At 47.2% G+C, this 26,797-nt stretch overlaps 1 protein-coding gene across 6 annotated transcripts in view; it reads left to right on the forward strand.

The window, feature by feature from the left end:
• Window positions 1–26,797, forward strand: part of GDPD5 (glycerophosphodiester phosphodiesterase domain containing 5) — a 163,211-nt gene that overhangs the window by 96,717 nt on the left and 39,697 nt on the right. For all 6 annotated transcript variants that reach the window (XM_057417395.1, XM_057417396.1, XM_057417394.1 and 3 more), the window contains exons 3-5: window positions 20,071–20,174; window positions 24,666–24,759; window positions 25,475–25,534. In XM_057417395.1, the coding sequence (XP_057273378.1) occupies window positions 20,071–20,174; window positions 24,666–24,759; window positions 25,475–25,534 (258 nt within the window). The remainder of the gene's footprint in view (window positions 1–20,070; window positions 20,175–24,665; window positions 24,760–25,474; window positions 25,535–26,797) is intronic.

Genomic DNA, 26,797 nt, shown 5'->3' on the forward strand with positions numbered 1-26,797 from the left:
ACTTGGAGTATTGTGCACACTTCTGGTGACCTCAACATAAGAAGGACATGGAGCTGTTGGAACAAGTCCAGAGGAGGCCACGAGGATGAGCAGGGGCTGGAGCACCTTCTGTATGGAGCTAGGCTGAGAAAGTTGGGGCTGTTGAGCCTGGAGAAGAGAAGCTGTGTGGAGACCTCATAGCAGCTTCCAGTGTGTGAAGGGGGCTACAAGGATGCTGGGGAGGGACTCTTCATTAGGGACTGCAGTGATAGGACAAGGGGTGATGGGTTAAAACTTAAACAGGGGAAGCTCCGGTTGGAGATAAGGAAGAAGTTCTTTACCTTGAGGGTGCTGAGGCGCTGGCACAGGGTGCCCAGAGAAGTTGTGAATGCTCCATCCCTGGCAGTGTTCAAGGCCAGGTTGGACAGAGCCTTGGGTGCCATGGTTTAGTGTGAGGTGTCCCTGCCCATGGCAGGAGGTTGGAACTGGGTGAGCTTAAGGTCCTTTCCAACCCAAACCATTCTATGATTCTATGCCTTTTCAGTGGCTCTGGAGTTAACTTCCCTGCTGCAGGTTTTGTTGCACAAGCAATTATAATTGTGCAAGAAGAGGAAGAGAAATACTTTGGAGAGGTTTATCGGGGTAGGCAAATCTTAAATGAGAATCCGAATTTTTTTTTTCTCTTTGCCATGCATTTATCTCCTCTTGTTATTCCTTCAGGTCCAAGATATTTGTCATGGTCTGAACAGAATAGGAGAAAAAACTGCTTCTGATAGCAATGTGGTCAGTAGGCCTTAGAGCATCTTGAGTGTCTGCCAAGGTTCCCATCCACCGTGTAACAAGAAATCGCTTGAAGAGCTGCTTTTAGTATCCTGAAGGGGAAAATCTGCCTGTAGCAACCTGGATGACCAAGCTAGATGCTTGGCCTCTCTGTAATGCTCTTTCACTTGAGGAAGGTACCTTGCAGGGTATCCAGGTACTGAGGTGTTAATGCCTGGATGGGGTTTCGCATCCTTGCTTCTTACCTGGCAATTCTGGGTCTACACAGGGGGATCGAGTGCTTCCTCAGTATGTTTGCAGATGACACCAAGTTGGGTGGGAGTTTTGATGTGCTGCAGGGTAGGAGGCTTGGTCTTGGTGATCTGAAAGGTCTTTTCCAACCTGTTTGATTCTATGATTCTATGTCCAGTAAGACATGAGAATAGATTAGTGCCATGCAAGCAACAGCCCAAGGGGAAAGTTTATGCCCATTAATCATCATGGGAAGCTCTAATGAAAGACCAGCCAGATAAATTGCCTGGTAGAGCTTTCTAGAAGATGAGAGAGAAGATGATATACCAGGATCTGCACTGCAGGGCTGGGATGTCCTCTCCTTTTCCCCCTGTTGTTTGTATAGCTTCATGGGTTGGGTTCTCCTGCATCTTCGATTCGTTGCAAGGAACTAAATGATGGGGAAATCACCATTCCCTGCCTGTCTGGTTCATCCGTGAATTGCAGGTTGGGTTTGTGGGTTGCAACAAGGTGCCTGGTTGATGAAAACCAATATAAAGGGGAAATAATTGGTCTCCTTTCCCACCTCACTCTGTGCAAGGACGAGTCGGCACATCCACAGAGCACTAATGCATGCAAAGCCCTGCAGTCTCTGCCTCTGCAGTTGTGCCCTTTATCCCTTAGCTGCAAAGATCAGTATTTACACCCAAGGAGGCCACTCCTGCTCTTACTGAGCTGTTTGTCATGCTCTGGTGCTGGTGGCATTTAGGCTCCTCTATAAATGATCTTGTTTTTATGCCAATAAAAGCTACTTTGTGAGCTCCTAAGTGGATAGTTGGGGAAGTGAGTAATGGATATACGTGTATCTATATAAAAGTTCTCTGGGCATGTTAAATGTGTGCTAGGTTTGGGAAGAGCTCAAACTCTGCTGTTATTTATAGAAACTCATAGGATGGGTTGGGTTGGAAAGGACCTTAAGATCATCAAGTTCCAATCTGCTGCCATGGGCAGGGCCATCTCAAGCTAGACCGTGTCACCCAGTGTCAAAGAAAGACATTCCTTTGCTCCATGAGAAAGACATTCCTTTGCTCCATGAGAAAGCTGGTGAAGGATCATTGAATGCAGGCTTTATAGCTTGGTACAGTGAAGTTTGTGCCTAATTTGGGGCTCTAAGCAAATAACTCCCTGAGTCTTTCCCACAGCAGGAGAGGGGTTGTGTGTGGCTCTGATCAGAGTACCTTTGGGGTGGTCTTGTTGACACTGTGGGCAGTGGCTGTCATGATCTATTCCTGTGCTTGGAAATATTTATTAGCATGTGTCCTAGATGGGAAGCCAAAAGCCATGTTGTTTGTCATCTATAAAATCCCAGGCTGTAAAACAATGATGCTTTGGGAATTCTTTCCTTGCATACTTCCCCAAGCTGTTTTTCCCATGTGTTGTATCTCTCTGGTCCATCCATATCCTGGCCAAAACTGGCTTTGTCTGCAGCTTGATAAATACCAATGTTATGGATAATGTGAAAGCAGGTTGCTCATGGAACGTGTCCCATGTCATAGAATGATTTGGGCTGGAAGGAGCCTTAAAGCACCTCCAATTCCAACTGGGACACCTTCCACTAGAGCAGCTTGCTCCAACCCCTGTGTCCAACCTGGCCTTGAACACTGCCAGGGATGGGGCAGCCACAGCTTCTCTGGGCACCCTGTGCCTTACCACCTATGTCATGTAGGAGAGGTGCAAGATGTATTTTACAACCAGTGAGTGGTGAACCAGGAGAAATCCTCAACTTTGATTCTCTGGGTTGTTTTCTGTGTGAGCTCTTTTGACTGTCCAGGAAATGTCCTCTTCAGGTCAGCTTCCTAAAGGAGAAAGGAAAGTCAGGCTGGCTGCGATGCTGCCATGAAAACCCTCTCAACTACAGCAAGCTGCAGAAACAGCGGTAATGGCAGAAGTGCTATTTCTGTACCACCTTCCATTGGAGGAACTGAAATGCTTTAATCAACGTGCAGCTCTTGATGAGAGGGATAATTATTCCCACTTTTACAGAGTTGAGAATGAGAGATTCAAATGCCTTTTCTGACGCTGCAAACTGTTTTATGGCAAGGAAACCAACTGAGCTTTCTCTCCAGAGAGCATCCTCCCAGGGTGCTTTGGTTGTCTCCAGGGCCAGAAACGTTAAGTTTGACTTGGAATGGTTTCTGGAACGGTGAATGAGGAATGTCCCCCCACTGGGGGCTCTGCATCTCATCTCACTCGTGATGTCCCCTCCTTGTTGCTTGTCTTTGTGCTTTTTGCTGCTGTTGGTCATGCAGTAAATGAGTAAAATCAGATTTAACTGGGCATGACCTTTATTTGGGCATTTAACAGCTCACGTGCTGACCCTACCATTGGAAAACACTAGGAAACAAAGCGGTTGCAATGCTTTTTCAGCATGTTCATAGAGCAATCGGGGTTTTGTTCCTGCATGGAACAGGATGGACGTGACTGACTTCTCTGATCTGCAAGTTGCCTGCTTGCATTTTAGTCATTGTGATGGGTACTGAAAGCATAGAGCTGCATGGCGATCTCTTGGCTTCCCTCTAGACAAGCATGACAGAGTTGTTCTTACATGATTCGACTTGGCTATGCCAGTTATAAACATCACAGAAAACGCCTGTTCGCAACAAACGCGAAGCGTGATTTGTCAGGGATGCTGGAAAGCAGAAAGGGGACCTTGTGTAAGTCAGATCTTCAGTTTCTTTGCCGCAGCTTTTATTAGCCTGTACTTTTTGCTTCCTGTCATCCTCATTTCTGTGCCTTCCAGATAGTGCTTTCTGAATATCAGAAGCATTAAGATACCTACTGCTTTATGGCTTCCCTTGGTCGTCGAGTCCAGCTGACCCATTAAGCAGCACAGCTGGATAGTCAGCCCTTGCAAATGCCTTTTTAAGCTGTCGTTGCTTGTCATTTGTGACACTGATTGAGAAAGGAGGAAGAGCCCATGTGGATTTGCACATGGGGAATTGTTCTGGTTTGCCTTTCGGGACCGCTTTTGTTGATGCTCCGGGTTTAGTTTTCCCCCTCTGTGTCTGCTGGTGTGGGCCTGGGCTCTGCAAGTGGAGCAAATGACCCCTGTGAGAGTGATGGTCATAAAAATGATCACTGTGAGGGTGCTGAGGTGCTGGCACAGGGTGCCCAGAGAAGCTGTGGCTGCCCCATCCCTGGCAGTGTTCAAGGCCAGGTTGGACACAGGGGCTTGGAGCAAGCTGCTCTATGTCAGGGGCCCTGCCCGTGGCAGGGATTGGAGCTGGATGGGCTTTAAGGTCCCTTCCAACCCAAACCATTCTGTGATTCAAAGGTGAAGAGACCTCACTGATATCAAGAATGTCACTCACTGCCTCCTTTACTTTGTAGATTTTCTTCCAGCACTGGCTGGTGATGTTATCTCCTTCTCAGCTAGCAAAGAAATCCTTGGAGAGGGGCGTTTGTGCCAAGCACCATGACAAAGCAGCAGGGTCAGATTTTGGATTGCAGACACTTGCTGCTAAGGAAGACACAGGAGACATAAACTGTCCGAGGAATAAGCTTAGTGGCTGCTTTTTCTCCTAGTCCAATCCTTTGCCCTCGAGTCTGTTTGCCATCTGTTGCAGACTATTTGGGATAGGACTTTGCTCTGAACCAGAACGTTTTACAACAGAATTCCTGTAAATGCTCCTGAAACACAGTCATTCTCTTTAAACAGGGATAAATATTCAGTATTTCTCCTCTCCACCATTTTTCCCAATGAAAACCATGCTTGTTAAACTCATAAATACCGAACAGAAATGAGCTGGAGGCACATCAGAGCCTGGGATTAGTCTGATCTGATCAAACTGCAAAAGCAGACTGGGTCAGCTGAAATAGGGTCAGCAAAGGTAAATGCAGAGCTATTTCCTCTGGTGTTGAATGATCTGTTGGGATGAGGGTGCTTGGAGGTGTCTGGGGTTTTAATGACTGCAACCTTTCTAGGCCTGGTATAGGAGCCATCTAGCCAAATGGCTCATTTCCAACCAGGGCCAGAAGCAAACCGGTAGGAAAAGACCTTCCAGAACCCCCAAAACGGTCCTCATTCTGCTAATCTGTGTTTCTGAGATTTCTTGAGTAAGAGGTGGTACTGAGGCCATTGCATGGAATGGTCTTCATTGTCTCTATTCTTAGTTAACTTACATGGTCCTTTTGATTATGAAACCTGCTTTCATTCAGCCCATTTTTAATCTTAAAACCCATTGCCTCAGGATATTGGTGCTTTAATTAAAAAGTGAATCATAAGCTGAATAAGCAATTCAACAGCATCACGTGCCTGTGAAAAGGGCTATCATGAGGCTGGCAGAAATAACATCCTCAGGAGACACTGAGGATGCAGTCCTGCTGCTTGACGCTGATGAGGGCTCAGCGGGGATGCTGTGCCCAGCAAGGTGCTCACTTCAGGTGGAGCTTGGACCTCATCCAGTTGGGCTGTGCAGAAGTGATAGGCTGTATTAGTTTGTTTTTCCTAGATGAGGCTTATCAGTAGAGACTGAAAGAGCTGGTCCTATTTAGACTAGAAAAGATAGCTGCCTCCCCTTGGCTTCCATATAGTCAGGATTTGGTAAAGAGGAAGGGAATAGTGCATCATTAGCATCAGTAATAGGTTTGTAATACTTGAATCCTTCCATTAGTATGGCCAGAAGCACTGGATGTGTTGTTTGGGAAGGATCCAGTAGATTAAAACCACATTGTCAGGAGCTCTGGAAGAAGAGTAAATCATGCTGTGGGGGGTAGATTGGGGGAACCCCTATTGCTCTGCCCTGTTTTCCCATGAATAGGAGGCTCCCTAAGGGATTTCTGTTCACCTCTGTGCTGAATAAATGAGGGAGGATATAATTGCAGGAGGCAGAGCTGGTCCAGGACATTATTATTCCTGCAGGAAGTCCCTTGGGTCCATTAGTAGCCACAAACAGCCCTGGCTGCAGCTGTGAACTGCCTCTGGAATGGCACAGGAATTCCCGTTGTAGCACCATCAGGAGTTGCCAGTGTTGTTTCTGTGATGAATAAAGCTGCTGGGGGGCACTTAGATGTTGTTTCTGTTCAGTGAGGCACACCTAGAGAGAAACTGGTCCTCTGTGAAGAACAAAGGGGGAAGGAGGGACAGGCAAGTATGTGTCACCCCTTAGTCTGGATGCCTTCATCCCTTTGCTTGCAAGCAAAGCTGCCCCATTGCTCCTCAGCTTTGCAAGGCTGCAAGCTCTGAATCCTGCAGGGAATTAGTGCTCCTGCCTGCCTGCCATTTGTGGTGGTGGTTTTGGAGGCTGGGAGGTGTTTTACCCAGTGTAATAATGTTATTTATAGAGCTTTGGCTCTCTCTGTTACATCCGTTATCTGCATGACGGCAGCCCCAGTAGGAGCACGTATTTCAGTAATATGGTCCCTGCCACGTTCTTTGACCTGCTAAATTGAATTGTAAATGGAGCATGTCACAGCTCAGCAGTCTCATTCATGGCCTTCCCTAACAAGGTGTGCAGGGAGCTATTAGCTGATTCTGTACCGTAATCAAATGAGATTTGTCTACGATATGCAATGACTTGCTTCAGGAAGCACCTGGTTAGCTTTTGAAGCCTCAGCAGCCACAAGGGCAGGTGTATTTAGTCTTGATTCTTCAGACCCGTTATACATTAGGCCAAATTTCTTCCTTTTTCTTCCCATTTATTTATTTATTGGCAGATGCAGATGTATTTATGGCCAGATATAAGGCAGAAGTTCTTCCCTGTGAGGGTGGTGAGGCCCTGCAACACGTTGCCCAAAGGAGTGGTAAGTGCTCCATCCCTGGCAGTGTTCAAGGCCAGGTTGGACAGAGCCTTGGGTGACATGGTCTAGTGTGTGGTTTCCCTGCCCATAGCAGAGGGGTTGGAACTGGATGGAAGATGGAAAGGAACTAGTTGTTTCCAACCCTAATTATTCTATGATTCTATGCCTCTTCTGCAAGACCACATTGTGTTACTGAGGAGTGCTGCATCAGCCAAAACCCTTGTGGTGTTTCTGAAGTGGCCAAACTGGCTCAAATCAGTTATGTTGACTAATGTTGCCTTCCAATCAGTCCATCTCCTGCTTGGAGAAGGCTGCAGCAAATGGAAGGAAGAGCCCCATAGAATCATACAGTGGTTTGGGTTGGAAAGGACCTTAAAATCATCCAGTTCCAACCCCCTGCCATGGGCAGGGACACCTCACACTAAACCATGGCACCCAAGGCTCTGTCCAACCTGGCCTTGAACACTACCAGGGATGGAGCATTCACCACTTCTTTGGGCAAGCTGTGCTAGTGCCTCCATACCTCATGAGATTTGAAGTTCTAAGCACTGACAAGGAGAAGAGAGAAAGCTGAGGGTGTGTTCAAGTGGAGTTTAACACCAGATGTTCATTGTCTTGGTTGTGAGATGGAGAGATAATGAAGCCTTTGGCAGGATACAAAGTCCTGTGAGAGCTGAGTGATGCAACACGAACTGGTGTAGGAATTGCAACACAGGCGCCTTGCTTCTGCTCCTGATGTATGTAAGGGCTGGTAGGTCAACATCTGCTAGTCAAGGATATTGATTTTCTCACTGAAATGCTTTAAATCCTTGCAGTGCAAAGTACTTTCCCTTCATTATATCTCTTTGCAAAACAAGTTTCAGCCATTAGGTGTACTTTTGACAGTGAAACCAATTACATCCTGGACTGTAATAGTGACAGCGACTAGAGAGATGTGGGTTTTCCTTTTTACTGACACTGAGAGATCGCATCTGAGTCTGGTTTGGGGCTCCATAAAACCAAGGCAGGCAATAACAGACTGAAGTGAGGCCAGTGGGGCCAGCTGGGGTGTATGGGGAGAGGCTAAGAGATGGGGTTGTGCACCAGGAGAAGGGAAGGGAAGATCTTGCTGCTCTTTGGAACTATCTAAGGAATGGCCGTAGAGAAGATGATGGCTCTTAGCAAAGGCAATGGACGTAAGCCCCATCAAGGGAAATTCCTGTTAGCAGGAAAGTTTCTCTCCACGAGGGTGTCCAAACCCTAGAGCAGAACCAAGGAGAAAGTGGGAATTCCTGTTCTTGGAGACATTCAGAGCTTGCTGGGACGTTGCCCTGCACAACCTGAGTTGGCTTTGCTTTGAGTGGGAGTTTAGGGCAGAGCCTGCCAGAGGCTTTAAACATCCCTAAATGTTTATTGGGGCTTGCATTTCAGCTTTGACACTGATCAGACACCTCACACTAAACCATGGCACCCAAGGCTCTGTCCAACCTGGCCTTGAGCACTGCCAGGGATGGAGCATTCACCACTTCTCTGTGCCAGCGCCTCAACACCCTCACAGTAAAGAACTTCTGCCTTAGATCCAACATGAACTTCCCCTGTTTCAGTTTGACCCCATCACCCCTTGTCCTATCACTGCAGTCCCTGATGAAGAGTCCCTCCCCAGCATCCTTGTAGCCCCCTTCACACACTGGAAGCTGCTCTGAGGTCTCCACACAGCTTCTCTTCTCCAGGCTCAACAGCCCCAGTGTTCTCAGCCTGGCTCCATACAGGAGCTGCTCCAGCCCCTGAGCATCCTCGTGGCCTCCTCTGGACTCCCTCCAGCAGCTCCATGTCCTTCTTATATTGAGAACACCAGAACTGCACACAGTTCCAGCTGATCCTTGTTCTTGTTTATCCTCAGTTCCTGGTTCTAAGGGGCACAGCTGGGAGATGCAGTCATCTTTCATCTTCAGAGTTGATTTAATAACTTGCTTGGAGATGACGCTCGGCTGTTTGTTTGAATGAAGTCCAGTTGGGTAATCTGGAAATGAGGAATCGCGCCATCAGTTTTCCTTTTGTATTCACTGGATAAATATTAGTTTGTCTCCTTTCTCCTCTAAGCTAATGCTGACAAATGCCTGCAGGGAATTGAGTCTTGAAGATGTCAGAAGAGCATAGGGAAGACTCCTTAGTAAACTCCTCACTGTATCCGGGGATGAATTTAGACAACCTGAAAACACACTTGAGTAATGGTGGTGCTCAGTTTGAGTCCAGCTCTTGTGTTTGCTCTTGAGGTAAAGAGAGGTTATTTAGGACTATGTGGCCTTGCTCCTTTGACAAAATCCATTCATTTCCTAAGGCAAGTGCTCGGGCTGGTGGATATTTAGGGACTCGAGGATGTGTGCACTGCAGTAAGATAAAATAGCTGTTCTCTCTTGCTGCAGTTGCAAGTTTTGGATGTGTCTGTGAATGCTGTCTGAATTAAAGCCTTCAGCATGGAGACTTACAGTGTCTTAAGGGAAAAGGATAAATACATTGTGGCAGGGAGATGGAGATGAGGTTCATCCACAGCAGTTGCTTAGCTGCTCTGGTTAATAGAGCTTAGCTCCTCTGAAAGCTCTGCATTTTATCTGGTAGGTCCTTCAAGAGATGAAGGCTTGAATTTAAAAGGAGTGGTGGGAGAAGTGTTTAGGTGTATAATGATGGGGCCAAGGATGGAGGGAGGGATTCAGGAAGGCCTCACTGTAGCCCAAGAGGAAGCCAAGGGGCATCGCTACATCTGATCTGTGTGGAGCTATGGAGGTACTAATGTAACTTGGCTCAAGTTACTGCTTGCTGTAGTGGTTTTGCTGTAACTCCGATTTGCTCCTGCATGATATCCTTAAATAATACGGGTATCCGTGCCATGCACATGGATATGTCCCTGCCTATGGCAGGGGGATTGGAACTAGATGAGTTTTAAGGTCCCTTCCAAACCAAACAACTCTCTGATTCTGTGATCCTTAGGCAATAGGATGATATCCTTAAGTAAGCGGATCTGACCAGGGTGTATCAAATCCGCCAAGCAGTCTAAAATAGCTGTTGTCCAGAGATCCTAGCTCTGGCAGGGCAGAAGTGATGCGAGATGGTTTTCTTCAGCTGTGCGTGTGACCTGTGGTGGGGAGAAGACTGAAGCCAACAGAACATGGACCCGACGTTGAGCTGTGTGCAAGTAAAAACCCAATGAGGTTGGTGGCAAGGATTATGGTAGGAGTCAGTTTGAGAGGCTGAGGTCTGTCCTGGCACTTGTCCCTGTCCTCAACATCGAATCATGGAATCAATGAGGTTGGAAAAGACCTTCAAGATCATCCAGTCCAAGCATTCCCCAGCACTGCCAAGGCCACCCCTAACCCATGGCACTGAGGCCTCATCTCCATGGTGTGTGAACACTTGCAGGGCCGGTGACTGCAGCCCTGCCCTGGGCAGCCTGTTCCAATGCCTGAGCACCCTTTGGGGCAGGAATTGCTCCTCAGCTCCAGTCTAACATGTCACATCACCCCTCCAGACTTCTGTGTTATCCCTTTTGACTTTTCCATACCACCCAGTCTGCAGCTTCATTTGTTCTGGTCCCATGGCTGAATGGGTGGAATTGATTTCTTTGTGTGTATGTGTGGTCAGATATATGTGCTGTTGCTCTCCATCTGCCTGTGCACATCCTGACCAATCTACTGCCAGCTTTTGCAAAGGCTCAGCCTCTCTCCTGTTTCCTCTGACCAGAAATTCCAACAGCCTCAAGTTGAGATGCCCTTTAGCAAGAAATTGCTTTAAAATATGGTATTTCCTATGAAAGGCTTCTGTTTCTTTCACAACTGGAATTTTCTGACAAGAAAAAGGGGAAAGGGGGGAGGGAAGACATTGTCAAAAAGCTTCTTCCTGCCCAAGCTTGACTTTTATTTACTTATTTAATTATTTTGAATGAATGAACAGGAGGGTTACTGTGCTCAGGAGGCAGAGAATGGGTAGGGGTCGCTGCAAAGACTGAAAGCCATGGGTTCCTAGAGGCACTTCGACTTGAACAAGAGCCCTCTTCATGGGGGATGAATGACAATTCCTAAACCCAGTCTGTCCTTCCAATTGCTCCTTTATTTCTAGCTGGGGAACACAAGCTATGCTTGGGAGAGGTTCTCCAGGAGGCACATTGCCCACCTTACACGGCATGCTGTGGTCCTGGTTTGAGTGGTGGTACTTGCAGAGATGCTGGAGGGAGCAGAGTGGAAGTTGAGGTTGTTAACACCCCTTGTACACCGAGTTACTGTGAAAATCATGGGGGCTGGAGGTGGAACATGTTTCTACTGATGTTGACAGCAAGAGACCCATGGGGTGGATGGTGAGGAGATATTCACACTGTCTAGTGGAAGGTGTTGAAAGTGAGAAGATGGCTTCAGAGGCTCTTTATATAGCCGAAAAGAGGAACAGCTTCCTCCAAAGCAAATTTAGGTCATTAAATCCAAACCTTTGTTTGGAGCAAGCCTCTGGTTGAGTGTACACGGAGACCACTGTAGCCTTAGATGTATGTGTAGATAATATTCTTGGCCAGGGTAGCTATGGATAAATACAGTTCCTGGTTTTAATAGTGAGGGGTGATTTCCAGCTGTGTTTTTTCAGTAACTAGTCCTAAGAAATAGGCTTAATGTCTCTGATCTCAGAAACCTCTGACCAGAGCACAGATCCCATCAGGGGGTGAAATGGAGAACCAGTTTTAACTAGCTTGTTAGGTTGGATTATTCTGCCCAATTTTCATTACAGTTTGGTGTTAATGTGGAGAAGTGAGTCAGATGTTTTTATGGCTTGTTCTAGGCATGGGACTGTAGAGCACTCAGGTTTTGGATCTGGAAAGCTGACTGGTTTAAGACGTTGAAAGTACGGGTGTTTGAAAGGAGGAATCCCAGACTGGTTTGCTTTGAAGGGGCCTTAAAGCTCCTCCAGCTCCAACCCTTCCATGGGCAGGGACCCCTTCCACTGGAGCAGCTTGCTCCAAGCCCCTGTGTCCAACCTGGCCTTGAACACTGCCAGGGATGGGGCAGCCACAGCTTCTCTGGGCACCCTGTGCCAGCGCCTCAGCACCCTCCCAGGGAAGAGCTTCTGCCTAAGAGCTCATCTCAGTCTCCCCTCTGGCAGGTTCAAGCCATTCCCCTTGGCCTGTCCCTACATCCCTTGTCCCAAGCCCCTCTCCAGCTTTCCTGCAGCCCCTTCAGGCACTGGAGCTGCTCTCAGGTCTCCCCTTCAGGAGCCTTCTCTTCTCCAGGCTCACCCAGCCCAGCTCTCTCAGCCTGAAGAAGAGGATCTCTGAACAGTTTTGGCAGAATAAACCTTGGTTCTGCTCGAAGTAGCAACGAGACAAGGGGGGAGTCCAGTCTACCAATAACATTTAATGCCGAGTGATTCCCTGGTGCACCGTAATATAGAAGTTAACAGAATTGAGGAAAACCAAATTGAAGGGAGCTTGGTTTATCCGCTGTTCTGAAATAATGAATCAAGCAATAAAAGGTTTCTTGGTTCAAAGCCAGAGTGCAGGGAAGAGAGCTGGAGTTTTTCTATTGATTTCAGTGGCTCCTCTGATCTTTTGCCCTTCAGCCTCCCCACTGTCACGCTGCCTTTCCGGTGGGGAGCAAATGCTACCTGTCTTTCTTGTCTTTGCTCTTCAAATGAAGGTTGGGTCTTCACATCGTGGTCTGTGGTGAAAAGCTATTTTTCCCCCTTGCTCTGTGGTTGAGGGTTTTGGGCTTCTCTTTGTGGTGTTTCTTGATGTAAATCCCTCTGGGCTAAGGAAGCTTTGAGTCTGAAGGGAATCAATAGTTGTGTAGTTTTTTTCTTTGTCTTCTTTTTAACTGTTTGAGTTAAAAACTGTCAAAGTTCAAGTTCCTCTTTCGAAGAAATGTCTTCTGTTACTAAAAGACCAAGGTGTACCCATAACCATAGAATCCCAGAGTGATTTGGGTTGGAAAGGACCTTAAGAACATTCAGTTCCAACCCCCTGCATGGGCAGGGACACCTCACACTAGACCATGTTGACCAAGGCCTTGAACACTGCCAGGGATGGGGCAGCCACAGCTTCTCTGGGCACCCTGTGCCAGCGCCTCAGCACCCTCATAGGGAAGGACTTCACCCTTAAATCTAACCTGAACTTCCCCTGTTTCAGTTGGAGCCCATCACCCCTTGTGCTATCACTCCAGTCCCTAATGAAGAGTCCCCCCCCAGCATCCTTGCAGCCCCCTTCACACACTGGAAGCTGCTCTGAGGTCTCCACGCAGCTTCTCTTCTCCAGGCTCAACAGCCCCAATGTTCTCAGCCTGGCTCCATACAGGAGCTGCTCCAGCCCCTGAGCATCCTCGTGGCCTCCTCTGGACTCCCTCCAACAGCTCTGTGTCCTTCTGATGTTGAGGACCCCAGAACTGCACACAGTGCTGCAAGTGGGGGTCTCACATGAACCCAAAAAGGAAACTCACTCAGGTTGTGAATATATGTTTGTTCTTGTCTTCTTTTAAGCCCCCTTATGCTCTCTGGAGGGCTTTCATGGGGCACTGTGAAAAAGGTCATGGTACCCCACTTGCTCCACTCATCTGACTTAAACTTCTTCCATGAAACAGTAGGTTGTTCCCTCTGGCTGGTCTTAGTGGTGGCTTAGTGTGAAGTTGTTCCTGTTTTCTGGCTTTTACCCTTTAAAGGAGAACATATTTTAATCAGGAAAAGAAACCTGCTTTTTTTTTAATGCATCTCCATTTCCAATCAACCACATCCTCACCTCTATATTTAAGGCCCTTGGGGTGATATTTTGCTCGCTGTGGTTTCAGCTGCCTTGGGGACCAAATGCCACAGAGGGTTTGATGTGAACGTTGGCACTATCCCCACAGTTGGATGGGAATCAAAAGGGGGACTGTAAAACCCATCTGTTTCCATCTGTGGGCTGCCATGATTAGCTCTACTGGTATAAACTGGAGTGAGCTTGCAGCAACGTTGCAGCATTGGCATTTGATTTCCTTCCTCGGAAAGCTTCTAGGGATGCATGAGTTGGAAAGGACCCCACTTCACCCACGTTGACTGATTGCTGGAGCGTTGTTTGCTATGAGCTAATCCGGGTAGGAATGGAGCTCTAATCTGTGCAGTGCTGGCATTTCCTCTTACCCAGTCGCAGTTCAAAGCAGGCTTCTCTCTTTCCAGTTCACTTTGAAGCTTGACGTTGCTTCAGGTTGCCAGGGAGGATGCTGGAGGTGGTGGGTTTGCTTTAGGGGGGGTCTTGCAGTTGTATCCCAAGGCCAGAAGGTGTAGAAGCATCTCAAGGATGCAAACCCTGCTGTTAGCTTGGGATGAGCTGACAGATCTCAGCAACCACCGTAGGTGGAGGAGGGCATTTCAGGGCTAGGGTTGACTGGGGTGACTCCAGCGATGTCTGTGGAGCAAAATGTTTATGCTCTGCTTCACCCATCTGCAGGCTGCCAGGAAATGAGCTGGCTCCAGCCTTGGCTTGAATGGAGCAGCCCTTGAGCCAACAGTGCTCTGCCCCTTCTGGAAATGCAGCCTCCTCCTCCAGCTGGGTGCAAAGAAAGAGTAAGAGGGGCAGCTTAGCTCATTGACCAGCGTTTCAGTGGCTTTTGGGAGTATCTATGTTAGGAAATAAGCAATTTAATGTAGTCTCACATGTTGTATCCTTTTGGTTTGCATCCATGCCCCAGACAGGGCTTGGGACATACTGATAGACCCATCTTAATTATAACAATGCTTAAACCTCATGACCAGGGCCATGTGTGAATGTAGTGATAGCCACTTCTGATCAGTGGTGTCGAACCCTGGGCAATCTTGACTTTAAGAGCTTAAATGCTCTTTCTCAGCTCTATGTGCAAATCACACTCTGTTTACATCCTGATGCTGTGCTGATCTGCTTTTTGGGAAGATAATGGGCAATTGATGATCCTGGGCTTGATAAGGACTCAGGTAAATCATCAAATGGACATGGTTCTGGCTTCTTTAGAACGGCACAGCATCGAGTTGAGTTCACCCCATAATTCAACAGGGAATGACTGGAGCAGGCAAATGTGCATTAGCTCTGTGTGTGGCTGGTTTTGGCAGAGGTTTGATTTTCTAGTGACAGCCAGAGAACCTCCTCTAAAGGAACCTATTTAAAGCAATGGATTTGGTGGTTAAAGAACTTCTTTGGTTTACAAATGCTATTGTACAAAGAGATGTCGACCTGGCAGTGTTCAAGGGCAGGTTGGACACAGGGGCTTGGAGCAAGCTGTTCTAGTGGAAGGGGTCCCTGCCCATGGCAGGGGTTGGAGCTGGAGGAGCTTTAAGGTCCCTTTCAACACAAACCATGCTGCGATTCTATGAAATAGCCCTTGTAGGTGGCAATGTGCATGTGAACGAACTCCATAATCCCTCCTGCAGATCCTACAGGAAAGAAAATAATCCTCCTAAGCCTCTGCTCTCCTGCTACCAGTACCAGGTTGTAAATAATGCTACGACCTCCATCTGGGTTGGGGAGTTGCAGCTAAAGATGCTGGTCCAAAACTAATCCCCAGATAGGGAAATCTCATCTGTGCTCTGTGATGTGACTTTTGTGGCTGTTTCAAAGAGGTCAGATTAAAACCTGCATCACAAAAGCAGGTAAAACGCATGAGCCACCTTCACAATGAGTCACAAACTGGGTCGTTGTGTGGTAAATTCCTTTAATTTGGGGTGGGTTTTTTTGCCATTATCCCTTACTTTGAGAATTGGTTATGCTCCCACAGGTGGGAATTGGGAATGCACAAAAGTGGTGGAAAATGTGGCTGAAATGTTGATTCTTTTTAATTCTTATTTTTTACGGATCCTGTGATTTTAATGCATCAAGAAATCGCTGACAAACTGAAACTTGGCGACAGGTCTCAGTCTTCATTTGCTTCCTTTTGGGGCTCTTCTGATTAAGTCTTTATATAATCTTGGAATAAGAAATCATATTTCCATTGCTAGAAGTGGCCCCACACCACACCTGAGGTCACAAGCACAGTGGTACATGTAAGATGCCTGGTTTTGGTAGCTCTTCTGCAGCCCAAAAAACTTCAGCTTGTGCCTGATCCTTTTAAATATTCTCATTTCAAGATCACTTTTTTCTTACTTTAGTTGATATTCTCTCCATTCTTCTTTGGGCTGTGGCCATCTCATTGAGTGTGCTCCGCAAAGGCTTCATGCATGCACCAGTTAGCTCTTTCTGAGGTTAACTGAGTGCATAGAGCTTGTCCTCTGTAGACATTTAGCTGAAGGATAAAGGTGACTCTTCATTTATTGATTTTCATTTAAAGTTAAGTGTTGATACAATGAGGTTAACACCATTTAATACCATTCTTTAAGACATGGCTGTGTCTTCATTAGCAAGTGGTATGGCCCAAGAGAAGAGGTTTGTGGAGGGAGATAGTTGGTGCTGAAGTCCTGATGTCCGTAGAGTAGTTAGGGTTGGAAAGGACCTGAAAACCACCTAGTTCCCAACGTTTTGGAGGTGGTGGTGTAGTCATTTAGGATTCGCTCCAGTCTGGAGTGCCCATTGGTAGTTGATGTACACTGAGTTCACTCCTGGAGCACATCTGGTTTTGCTTCACCCAAAGCCCTTTAGTGGTGTGAACCAGAGTATAGAAAACAGGACAAAACATGAAGCTACTTCCAAATTACATCCTGGTAGGAATGAAGGTGCTAATACCTGTACTTGGTCAGGTTCATTTGCATGACAACACTGAGTGCAGTGTGAGCTGAGCATGTTTAAGCTTAGTGCAAGTAAGTGGTAACTAGTGAGCACATCCGTCATATCCTGGTGTGAAGAGGGATAAACTGAAAGAGAAGGAGGGAAGGTTTTCTAGAAGTGCCAAAATCTCAGTGCTGACATTCCTATCAAACCTCATGGAGCTGAATATGGACGTCTTCTGCAAGCACCTTCAAACCTTCTAGTGGTTCTGCTTGAGCTTCCATAGGTGAGGTGGCACCTCCTGCTTGAAGCTGTGATTGAGTGATCAGGATGACTCCGCTTTTAGCAGTAGAGGCTCGAAGCTGTTGAATGGTGCAGATTTCACCTTGCTTTAAAGCATATGGAAGCTTGTGAAGCAGGGGTCTCTAAAGCTCTTCTGATGAGGGGTGGTTGGAGGGAGGTTGTAGAGGAGACAGGCTACATCCAATATGTTGTATACGTAGGTCAGGTTGATGTAGGTTCGGATTCGGGCTCAGTCTGTGCTGAATAGCATCAGTGGTGCTGGGAAGATGTTCCCTATTCTTGACCTCACTGAAGTATGCCAACCCTTAAGGGATTGGACTGGGTTTACACAAAATCAGCCAGGCAAATATATCTGGCAAGTGCAGCATCAAGGAGAGACCTAAAATAGCTTTTGGAGAGCTTTGACACAGGCTCTGCTACTTGCATGTAAATGAAGGAGAAAACACACACAAAAAAATAGATATATGAAACATAAAGCCCAAACATGTTCTGAAATGTTTTCCCTTGGCTTATCAAATCACTGTCATCCAGTGCATGAAAACTGGCCAAGTTTATCCCATAATGACCTTTAAAAAGCTGGAGGATTACTATGTTTTATACAGCAATATTGGTCCAGCATTTGAGATGCTTGAAACCTCACTCGCCTTGCAAAACCTGTCCAGTTAACTGATTCAGCAGTGTTGCTGATCCGTGCAAGGTGTTAGACCCAAATGGGGAGACAAAAAACCAACTAACAATAGGGGAAAGTGAGGTTTGAAAGCTTGGAGAACCATAGACTGGAAGGCACCAGGAGAAAATAGTCATAATCTGCTGAAAGGGTTAGGAATTGCTTCTTCCTGGGGAATTTTGGTGGGAGGGAGTGAAGGTGTGAGTGGTTTTAGGTTGGGGTGTTTATATAATCCAGATGTTCCATGGGTGGATTATAATCTGGAACTCCTGGGTTGCAAAGGGTTGGCTCGGCTGTGCACTGGTGGTTGATGTGGAGGAGGTTCGTCGTGGAGGAGGTTCGTCGTGGAGAGATGTTGCAGCCTTGCTGTTGGATTTGGGACTGGGGAAAGCTAGTGTTGGTTGGAGGTAACATAGGTGCTGTAGATGGCATCCTGCTACCAAAGGTGGGGGTTCTGGGGAAACTCCGCATTCCAACCACAGCGCTTTCCTTCCAGGAGGTTACTTAGAGAATTGTAACATCCCAAACTGGTTTGGGATGGAAGGGACCTTAAAGCTCCTCCAGCTCCAGCCCCTGCCATGGGCAGGGACCCCTTCCACTGGAGCAGCTTGCTCCAAGCCCCTGTGTCCAACCTGGCCTTGAACACTGCCAGGGATGGGGCAGCCACAGCTTCTCTGGGCACCCTGGGCCAGCGCCTCAGCACCCTCACAGGGAGGAGCTTCTGCCTTATCTCCAACCTGAACTTCCCCTGTTTCAGTTTGAACCCATCACCCCTTGTCCTATCACTGCAGTCCCTGATGAAGAGTCCCTCTCCAGCATCCTTGTATCCCCCTTCACACACTGGAAGCTGCTCTGAGGTCTCCACGCAGCTTCTCTTCTCCAGGCTCAACAGCCCCAGTGTTCTCAGCCTGGCTCCATACAGGAGCTGCTCCAGCCCCTGCTCATCCTCATGGGCTCCTCTGGACTTGTTCCAACAGCTCCATGTCCTCTTTATGTCGAGGACCCCAGAACTGCACCCAGTGCTGCAAGTGGGGTCTCACCAGAGCAGAGTAGAGGGGTAGAATCACCTCCTCTGACCTGCTGGTCACTTGTGCGCATAGGTGCAGATCTATGGATAGGGTGGAGAGAGTATAGTTTTTGCAAGTATGGCAGAGCAGTTTGGCCATGTGGTTTTGAATGCACCTAGTTGTTGCCCTGTGCAATTCCCATTTTACCTCCTTCTGGTCCCTTTTTTCCCATTTATCTGGAACATGAAGACCCTCATGGGATGGAGCTGGTATGGAGGTTTGATAGAAGTTGGCTTATAAACTTGAGCTGAGTTGAAAAAGATGTTTTAACCACAGCCCCAGCCAAGAATTGGGAATTTCTAGCAGAAGACATCACTTTTGGCACAACAAAAATGAAATAATTCCAAGCCTTTTTATTGCTTTCTTTTTTTTCTCTTGGCACTTCTTATAAAACAGAGCATCCAAGGAAGAGCTGTATCACAAGATAGGTATCCAGGGTGATGCATGATGGAAAACAGTCAATATACAGTTAAGTAAATAGCTTCAGCCCTTAAGATGGAAAAGGAAGGCAAAAACTAGTAGTATTTCATATATCACCAAAGCAGTGTTTGCATTGGTTATGTTGTTCTGCATAATTGAAAAGCCATGAGAGTAGAGAAAAGGGCATTTTCCGAAGAGATTAATGTTGTGCTCGGGGTCTGGAAGGAAATTATAGTAGTGGAGTTACTCATTCACTTTGTCAGTTTTCATCCCTTCTTGCTCATTCTGGGAAGAGAAGCTTCATATTTTCCATAAAGGATGTGTTTCAGTGGTTTGTTCCAATCAGACTGGATGCTGGTTGGGAACAGAAACATGTGTGGCCTATTGAATGCCTGCAGAGTAAAACCAACAAGTAGAACATGGAAATGGGGCTGCTTAGGGAGAGTTTGCAGCACTGTTCTCTTCATGGATGTCTTTGTGTTTTGGGATTTCAGTCATGCTTTTGGATTAGGTCACTGACTGTATGTTTTTTCCTCTCTGTGTGTAGAGTATTATTTGGAACATGCATCCGAGCTGAATGGTGGTGTAAATCTCCATTAAGCAATGCTGCTGTGGTCTCTCCTCCTGGAAAACACTTGTATATGTGGTGGTGGTGGGAATGGATGAATGTTGTGGATGGGTGGTTGGCTTTGCAGGATCTGAGTGCCCTAGGGAAGGAGTAAGGAAGGGTTTGTATATGTGTGTGTAGTAGCAGCATCCATAACCTGCTATGTAGACTTTGCCGTTTGATAGCTACTCGGTCATTTAGGCTGAGAGTAAGATGTCAAGTTGCACCTCTCACATGTGAATGGAAAAGTTAATTCAACAATTGCCTATAAAATACCCCAAACACAAACAAGCCAAAAAAACCCAGCTCTGTATCCAAAATGTTCCCTCATTGCACGTGCCTAAAGAGCTGGAGAAATGCTGAACTGGCGCTACATAACGTGGATCTACATAATGGACCTCTTTGTCCAGGGCTGGGGACCAGGGTGGCATCTCCTAACTCCCCCAGCTGAAAAAGGTCCCAAATCTACCCTTGGAAATACCTAGTTAACTCCATCCAACCTCCACAGCTTCTAGATGGAATGTTGGACAATATGGGGGCACTGTCCCTGCAATGGGCCAGTATTAATGCTCATTTCTCTTTCTATCCACAGTGGGAGCGGCTCTGGTTCCTCATCCTCACCTCATCCTTCTTCCTGACCCTGGTTTGGTTTTACTTCTGGTGGGAGGTTCACAATGACTACAATGAAATCAACTGGTGAGTAGAGCTTCCCCATTGCAGAGGAGCAAGCCCTTAACAATTTTGGCTGCCATCAGACTCCTTTAAGAGTTGTTTGACATTGCCTTGGATGCATTTGAGTCTTTCAGATGGAGTTGTTAATGACAGTAAGGGAAAGTGAGGTAGGAAGTGAGTCTGCAGGAGAGCATCTATTGCTTATCTTCACTGATAGAATCATAGAATGGCTTGGGTTGGAAAGGACCTTAAGATCATCTTCCATAAGAAACCAAAGTTGGGGCTGGAATCACGTCGAAGCATTTGGTTGCGTTCAGTTTGTTTCTTTCTCTGGCCTGCTGTTTTGGGAGGATCCTGAGCAATTTGGCTGCAACTTTCTGCAGAACATAAATGGCAAAAAGCTCAGCCTCAAGCAGACATGGGTGTGGAAAACTTGGCAAAGTTGGAAGGAGCTGAAAACGAGCTTTCCAGAGGGATGTGCTGGGCAGTTCGGCTGTTACCAGCTCCCTCCAGTGCTGGAAATGATCCTCCCTTTCACTGTCTCGGCAGCATCTTTAAACCACTTTGACAGTACCTTGGGCTCTCTTCTAACCAGACTGCCCTGACATCATCCTCTTGTGGGCTATAGCGTGTAAACTGTGGTTTGCACCGCAGTGGGTAGTTGATCCCTTAAATACATCACATGCTTTAGATGCTGATGTTGTGGGAGGGAGGGTGTTCACCAACTCAGTGTTCACCAACTCAATGATGTGAGCTGGCTTCTCCTAGGAGTGTGGTTTTCCTCTTTGCTCAGACCCACACTCTTAGAACTGAAGCCATCACCATTGCTCTTGGTTATTTGTAAGACTAGAAGGAAAAAACCCTTATTTTAAAGGGCATTTTGGAACTTCTTTCTCTTCCAGTTTATACCAACAGTAAAGATGTGAATGCTTCTAGTCCACTCCAGTGCAAAGCCAAATCTGTCTGAGCTTAAAGTGGAGAGAGGGCTAAATAAAATCATGTGGGGATGCTGTGACTGGGCATTGCAGCTGCAGTGATGCAAAGGTTTGCGTTCCCAAATACTCACGCCAGAGTAGGAGGAGATGTGCAGGTCTGGTCTGGATGCAGGAGGTATTTGGGCTTTGAAATCACAGAATCCCAGACTGGTTTGGGTTGGAAGGGGCCTTAAGATCATCCAGTTCCAACCCTACAACTGAGCACAGCAATTGCTGCCTGTGATTCAGGCAGCAGGTTCGGTGTCCAACAGTGGATGTACCTATCCCTATAAAACCAATTTGGCCTAATTAAACTGTGGCAGTGATTTAGCTACATAAAGATGGAGATTTGGCCTTCCAACTTGTAAAGACTTAAGGGAATATTCTGCGATTGAAATGGGCTTTACAAAGACAAGGAAAATTATAGCCTGGCATGTATTGCTGCAGGCTTTAACCTTTCCCTGTGAAGCTGAACATGCAAAGAGGTTCTTGTGGCTCTGAAATTTAGGTAAATATCTTCTTTTTTTTAATTCACTGCCTCATCTTTTTGATGTCTGCATTTAATTGCATTGTACTTCAGCTCTCCAGTGTGCAAGTGATGTACTGCAACAGGAAGCTCAGCATTGGTTAATGGAGGATGTGGGGAGATGGAGGGATTAATGGAGATGCTGCGTTTGGGAACCTGGCTGTGTTCCCTCTGGAACAGGACTACAAATACAAGTCTGTGTAGCAAATACCTTGTTCCTTAGTCACGGAGAAGGCTCATGTGCTTCATAACTGCCATGGAAACAGCGTTTTAAAGCAGTCATTTCCACATCAAGTGAAGACCTGACACATCAGAGGGCCGCTTGAAGGGACATCAGAGCAAAAACTTAAGTGTACTGAAGTTGAGCTAAGGAAGCTTTTAGTGGTGTCATAAGCAAAGACTTCAGAGGAACCCTCTTCTCTTTCTTCCCTCTTGTTTAGTTATAGCATGTCTGAATCCCTCCAGATCCCTTTTATTATGGCTCTTTGAGTCCCTAAGCAGAACCTGGATAATGGCCACCTTTGGACCCACGGATTTGCTCTGTAGGTGCTATGTGAGAGCATTACTCTTGGACAGAGTAGATGGAGCAGTTGCCAGGCCAGAGTTTGTGGCTGATGAATGATGCTGGATTTGAGTAGTGGGGTGGAGGTTGAGTCTTCAATATGCTCACACACAGCATTAATCTATTGTAACCAAAGAAAGGCAATGAAAACCCTGGGTGCTCACCTTGGTCTGTTCATGACCCCTCACTGATGAGTGGGGTTGAGGAAGGCCAGTGGGACCTGAGCCCCACATTTACTGTGAGGGTGCTGAGGCGCTGGCACAGGGTGCCCAGAGAAGCTGTGGCTGCCCCATCCCTGGCAGTGTTCAAGGCCAGGTTGGACACAGGGGCTTGGAGCAAGCTGCTCTAGTGGAAGGGGTCCCTGCCTGTGGCAGGGGTTGGGACTGGAGGAGTTTTAAGGTCCGTTCCATCCCAACCAGTCCTGCTGCATCATCCACCCTGTAGCCATCCTGCCCTTGCTGTACAAGAGGATTAGCATGGAGATGAAGTTAACCAAATTCAAGTCAAGCCAGTGATGTTTTCTCTAAAAATCCAGTGGAAAAAAGTTTAATCCAGGTCAGGCTTGAACTCTAAGAAGTTGCAATAAAGGTTTTTGGGTTTGGCTGCCTCTCTCCTGGTGTGGTGGGGCCTGGGTGTCCTTCTGCATTTCTGGCCAGGGAAGGTATTTGACTGAGTCTCCTGCATCTTGCTTTGCTCTAATGTGCTTTAATGTCTTTTTAATCCATCTCCAGAACAGTTTTACTGGGAAGCGTATTGCTATTCACATGCAGATCTGACATTTGAGACCCAGTGCTAGGCACAAAGGACAGTGTTGCTGCTGTGATACCTGGTGCTCCTGTTCATAAAGCTTTTACTGCCCATTGGCTTCAAGGAAATAATGAGAGGCAGGATGCTGAGCTGAACCTGCCTTCTGAATATAGGGTTGGGAAACCTGGTAGCTGAGAGTGGGGAAGATAAATAGAGGACAGGAGGGAAGAAAAAACCCCTTTAGCAGGAGGATGAAGCCTATTTCTTTGCTTGTGGGTTGAAGAGTTGGTGGGGGAAGAGCCTTGCGATCCCAAAAGCTAAGGTGGGGAGTGAATGTGGGTTTCTCTGTTCATAAAGCAGTGCTGTGACCACCAAGCTATAGGAAAAGCACTTGGCTTCTATGGTTTGCTGCTGCTAAGCTTTGAGGTGGCAACTGTTCTTACCTGTGTGCAGGGAACCTGGGGAATTCACTGGGGAGGGATGGCCTAGAGGAACCAAAGAAGCTGTTTTGGAGGTACATGCTGTGGAGATACACCTGTAGGATGTCGTCTATGCTTTGGTATTGCTTTAACTGGGCCTAAGTTCCTGCTCTGACTGTCCAGTGCATCAGGACATGGCTGCTACCTCTTGCTGAGGTTGGTCCACAGATCCATTGAATGGTCCATGTCTTACTTAAAGCTTTAAGGTAAACACAAGGACCAAGAGAAGGGAACCCACTGAGCCAAAAACCCCCACAAGCATCCTTCAGGATGGGCAGATGAACCCTTTGGTCAATTGAAGATGTGACCTCCCTACAAGTGCCTGAGAGGAGGATGGAGCCAGGAGGGGCTGGGCTCTGCTCCCAAGGAACAAGGGATGGGACAAGAGGAAACGGCCTCAGCTGCACCAGGCAGGTTTAGATGGAGCTGAGGAACAATTCCTGCCCCAGAGGGTGCTCAGGCATTGGAACAGGCTGCCCAGGGCAGGGCTGCAGTCACCTCACACCCCATGGAGACGAGGCCTCAGTGCCATGGGGCAGTGGTGGCCTTGGCAGTGCTGGGAATGGTTGGACTGGATGAGCTTAAAGGGCTTTTCCATCCTGGCTGATTCTATGAAGAAGATGCATTTCCTCCAACAAGCCCCGTGGACCTTCTCTACAGCCCACTGGAATAAGAAACACCATCTCCAATAAGTCCAAGAGGACCAATTTCTTCCATCACTTTGTCCCGCTACAAAGAGCTCTCACCTTGATGATACAGCACAGCTTTGCACAGCAATATTAACTTTCCTCCCCTGCCCTTGCCACCATCTCTATATTGTATTTATTAGTCTAAAAGCACATGGGACAGTGTTGGACCTATTGTTTAGGCCGTGCATGGGGTTATTTTTCCTCTTGTTTGTAGGGAATATTTGTGGGAAAACTCAAGCCTTGATTCCGTGTGGAGGTTTTATTGTTGTTTCATGGTGGTTTTTCCTTTTACCAACATATCCTTGTTGCTGTGTTTTGACAGATTTGTCCAATTCCTCTTTGCAGAGTTAATTTACCATGAGGAATCAAAGCACAAACCCTGGCTTTTATTTCAGAGTGACTTAAGCTTTTTGCTGCCTATTTCTCCTCTGTAGAGTGGGAGCAAAAAGACCCATTTTCTAAAGGTTTACCTAAACCCTGGTGAAGTTGCTGTGGTGTTAAATCTCTTCTTAACCTGTCCTTCACATTCCTCTTTCAGGTTTTTATATAACCGAATGGGATATTGGAGTGACTGGTCCATTCCAATACTTGTGACAACTGCTGCTGGCTTTACTTACATTACAGTGTTATTGGTGAGTAGAAGGAAATGTTTCCTAGAGAACTGGGTCCTTGTTGTTAAACGCACACAAACTTCTCTGTCCAACTCTCCACCTTGAGCAATTTTCCTTTCAGAAGTGATTTCTCCTCCTCTCTTTGCTTTAAGTTGCCTAAAATCAATGGAAAGTGAAAAATACACACCTTGACCTCAGATGATCAGGAGCAAAGACAGAGACCCTCATACCAGTGGTACAGTTGGCCTGAGGAGAAATACATCTCTTGTTCCCCTTAGTATGGCCCAGTTTCCACTCTGGTGTCTGCCAGTCACGAGTGCAAGTTGTTTCCCCTCATCCCAGCATCCAGAGGGTGCTGGGACCTCCCAGGTGATGTCCATGCAGGCAGCATCCTGGTACCCGGCCCCATGTAGGCACTGATCTTTGTGGTGATGTCCGTTCAAGTACCATGCTGGTACCTGGCCCCATTCAGGCACTGCTCCCTGTGGACCCATGGACCAGCGTCCCAAATCCCTGCCTCTTGGAGGTCTAAGTGTTTCCCTCCACATCCTTGGTTTTGTAAAGGATCTCTTTGTACAGCTGAGCTAGATGGTGTCTTCTCAGCCATCCTTGTGCTAGCCCTGCTTTCTGTCCTGGCCTGTTGGGTTATCTTTATGGATGCTGATATGTTCCTACATGTTCAAACCCTTGAAGGTTCTGATGTGCCTATGTCTGACTCTTGGTTTCTTCCTTCCAGATACTAGCGCTATGTCACATAGCTGTGGGACAGCAAATGAACCTGCACTGGCTTCACAAGGTAAATGAGCTCTTTTCAGCTTGGAAGTGAGTGGGAGCTCTATAAAACAGGAGTCTCAGGAGTATGTGGCACTCACTGTCATGGTCTTGAGAAGAGCATATATTGTAGATGTCTTTGGTTCATGTGTCCTCATCTCAAAGCAAATTGCACAGTTGGATCAGTCAAAGACTTTGGTGAAGTGCTTTGGGGTCCCTGCTGACAGACAGAGGGCTGCTTTTGGAGATGGATACACACTGAGTCATCAGGTCAGCCTGACCTTAGTCTCAGCTCGGCGTGGTTCTCCATTCTGAACCTCTCTGGTGCTCCTTTCTGTGCTGAGCTCAGCCCTGGATGAGGGGCTGACCAGATGTGAAGCTGTTGAGGTTGTGCTTGGAGGAACTGAGTGGAAAAGCCTTGGGAGAAGAAGAAGGTGTTTAAACTGGGGCTGTGCAACGTGCAGGTTGTGGTTTGGTGGAACCCATGGTCCTGATTTGTGTGTAAAGCAGCTTGAAAAGCATTGCTGTGAGGTGTCCCTGCCCATGGCGGGGGGGTGGAACTGGATGATCTTAAGGTCCTTTCCAACCCAAACCATTCTAGGATGCAGATCTGCTGTTAGGAGCGCAGAAAGGGAGAGGAAGGGTATGTAGCAAGCTGCAGGGAGACACGGTGCCAAAGAAAACGGCTTGGCAGCATTCCATTGTAACTGGCAGTCTGCTATAAGAGGTAATTAAGGGACCAGTCCTGAATGTGCTGATTACACAGCTCCTCCTGAAACTGCTTGTTCTGCACATGACAAGGTCTTGCAGGATCAGAGCCTGAACAGATGTACCAGCTCTATCCAGTACACAGGCACAGGGAGAGCACCGACATCCCCACCCGCTCCTTTCTTTTGCCTAGAAACAATAGGAATTGTGCTTCCTCTGGAGGAGGGAGTGCAGAGAGGGAGCAGGGACTGTCTGGAGAAGAAATTGCTGGTTCTTGAGCCCGACATATGTTTCCTCATTGGGAGAAGTGGTATTTTTCAGACACGCTCCAGGTGGCGGGTGGGTTTGGATGAGTAAGTCCCGAAGAGGAATGTGTTGGTGGAGATCAGTTAGTTCTTGCCTGCAGAAACCCACCTTTCCTTCCCTTCTTCCAAATAAGTCCACTTTCATCGCAGCTCTCTCTTCCCTTCCCCACATTTCCCTCTGCTTTCTAAAGAGGTTGAGATGAGAAACTGGAATAAGTTAATATTCTTCCCTGCAACTGTGCTGAATTACCTTCAAATATAGCATAAAGCCTGTG

This window comes from Pezoporus wallicus, unplaced genomic scaffold, assembly GCF_028554395.1.
Source record: "Pezoporus wallicus isolate ANWC-B61680 ecotype Strahan unplaced genomic scaffold, APGP_CSIRO_Pwel_v1 contig_13838, whole genome shotgun sequence".
Lineage (NCBI taxonomy): Eukaryota > Metazoa > Chordata > Aves > Psittaciformes > Psittacidae > Pezoporus > Pezoporus wallicus.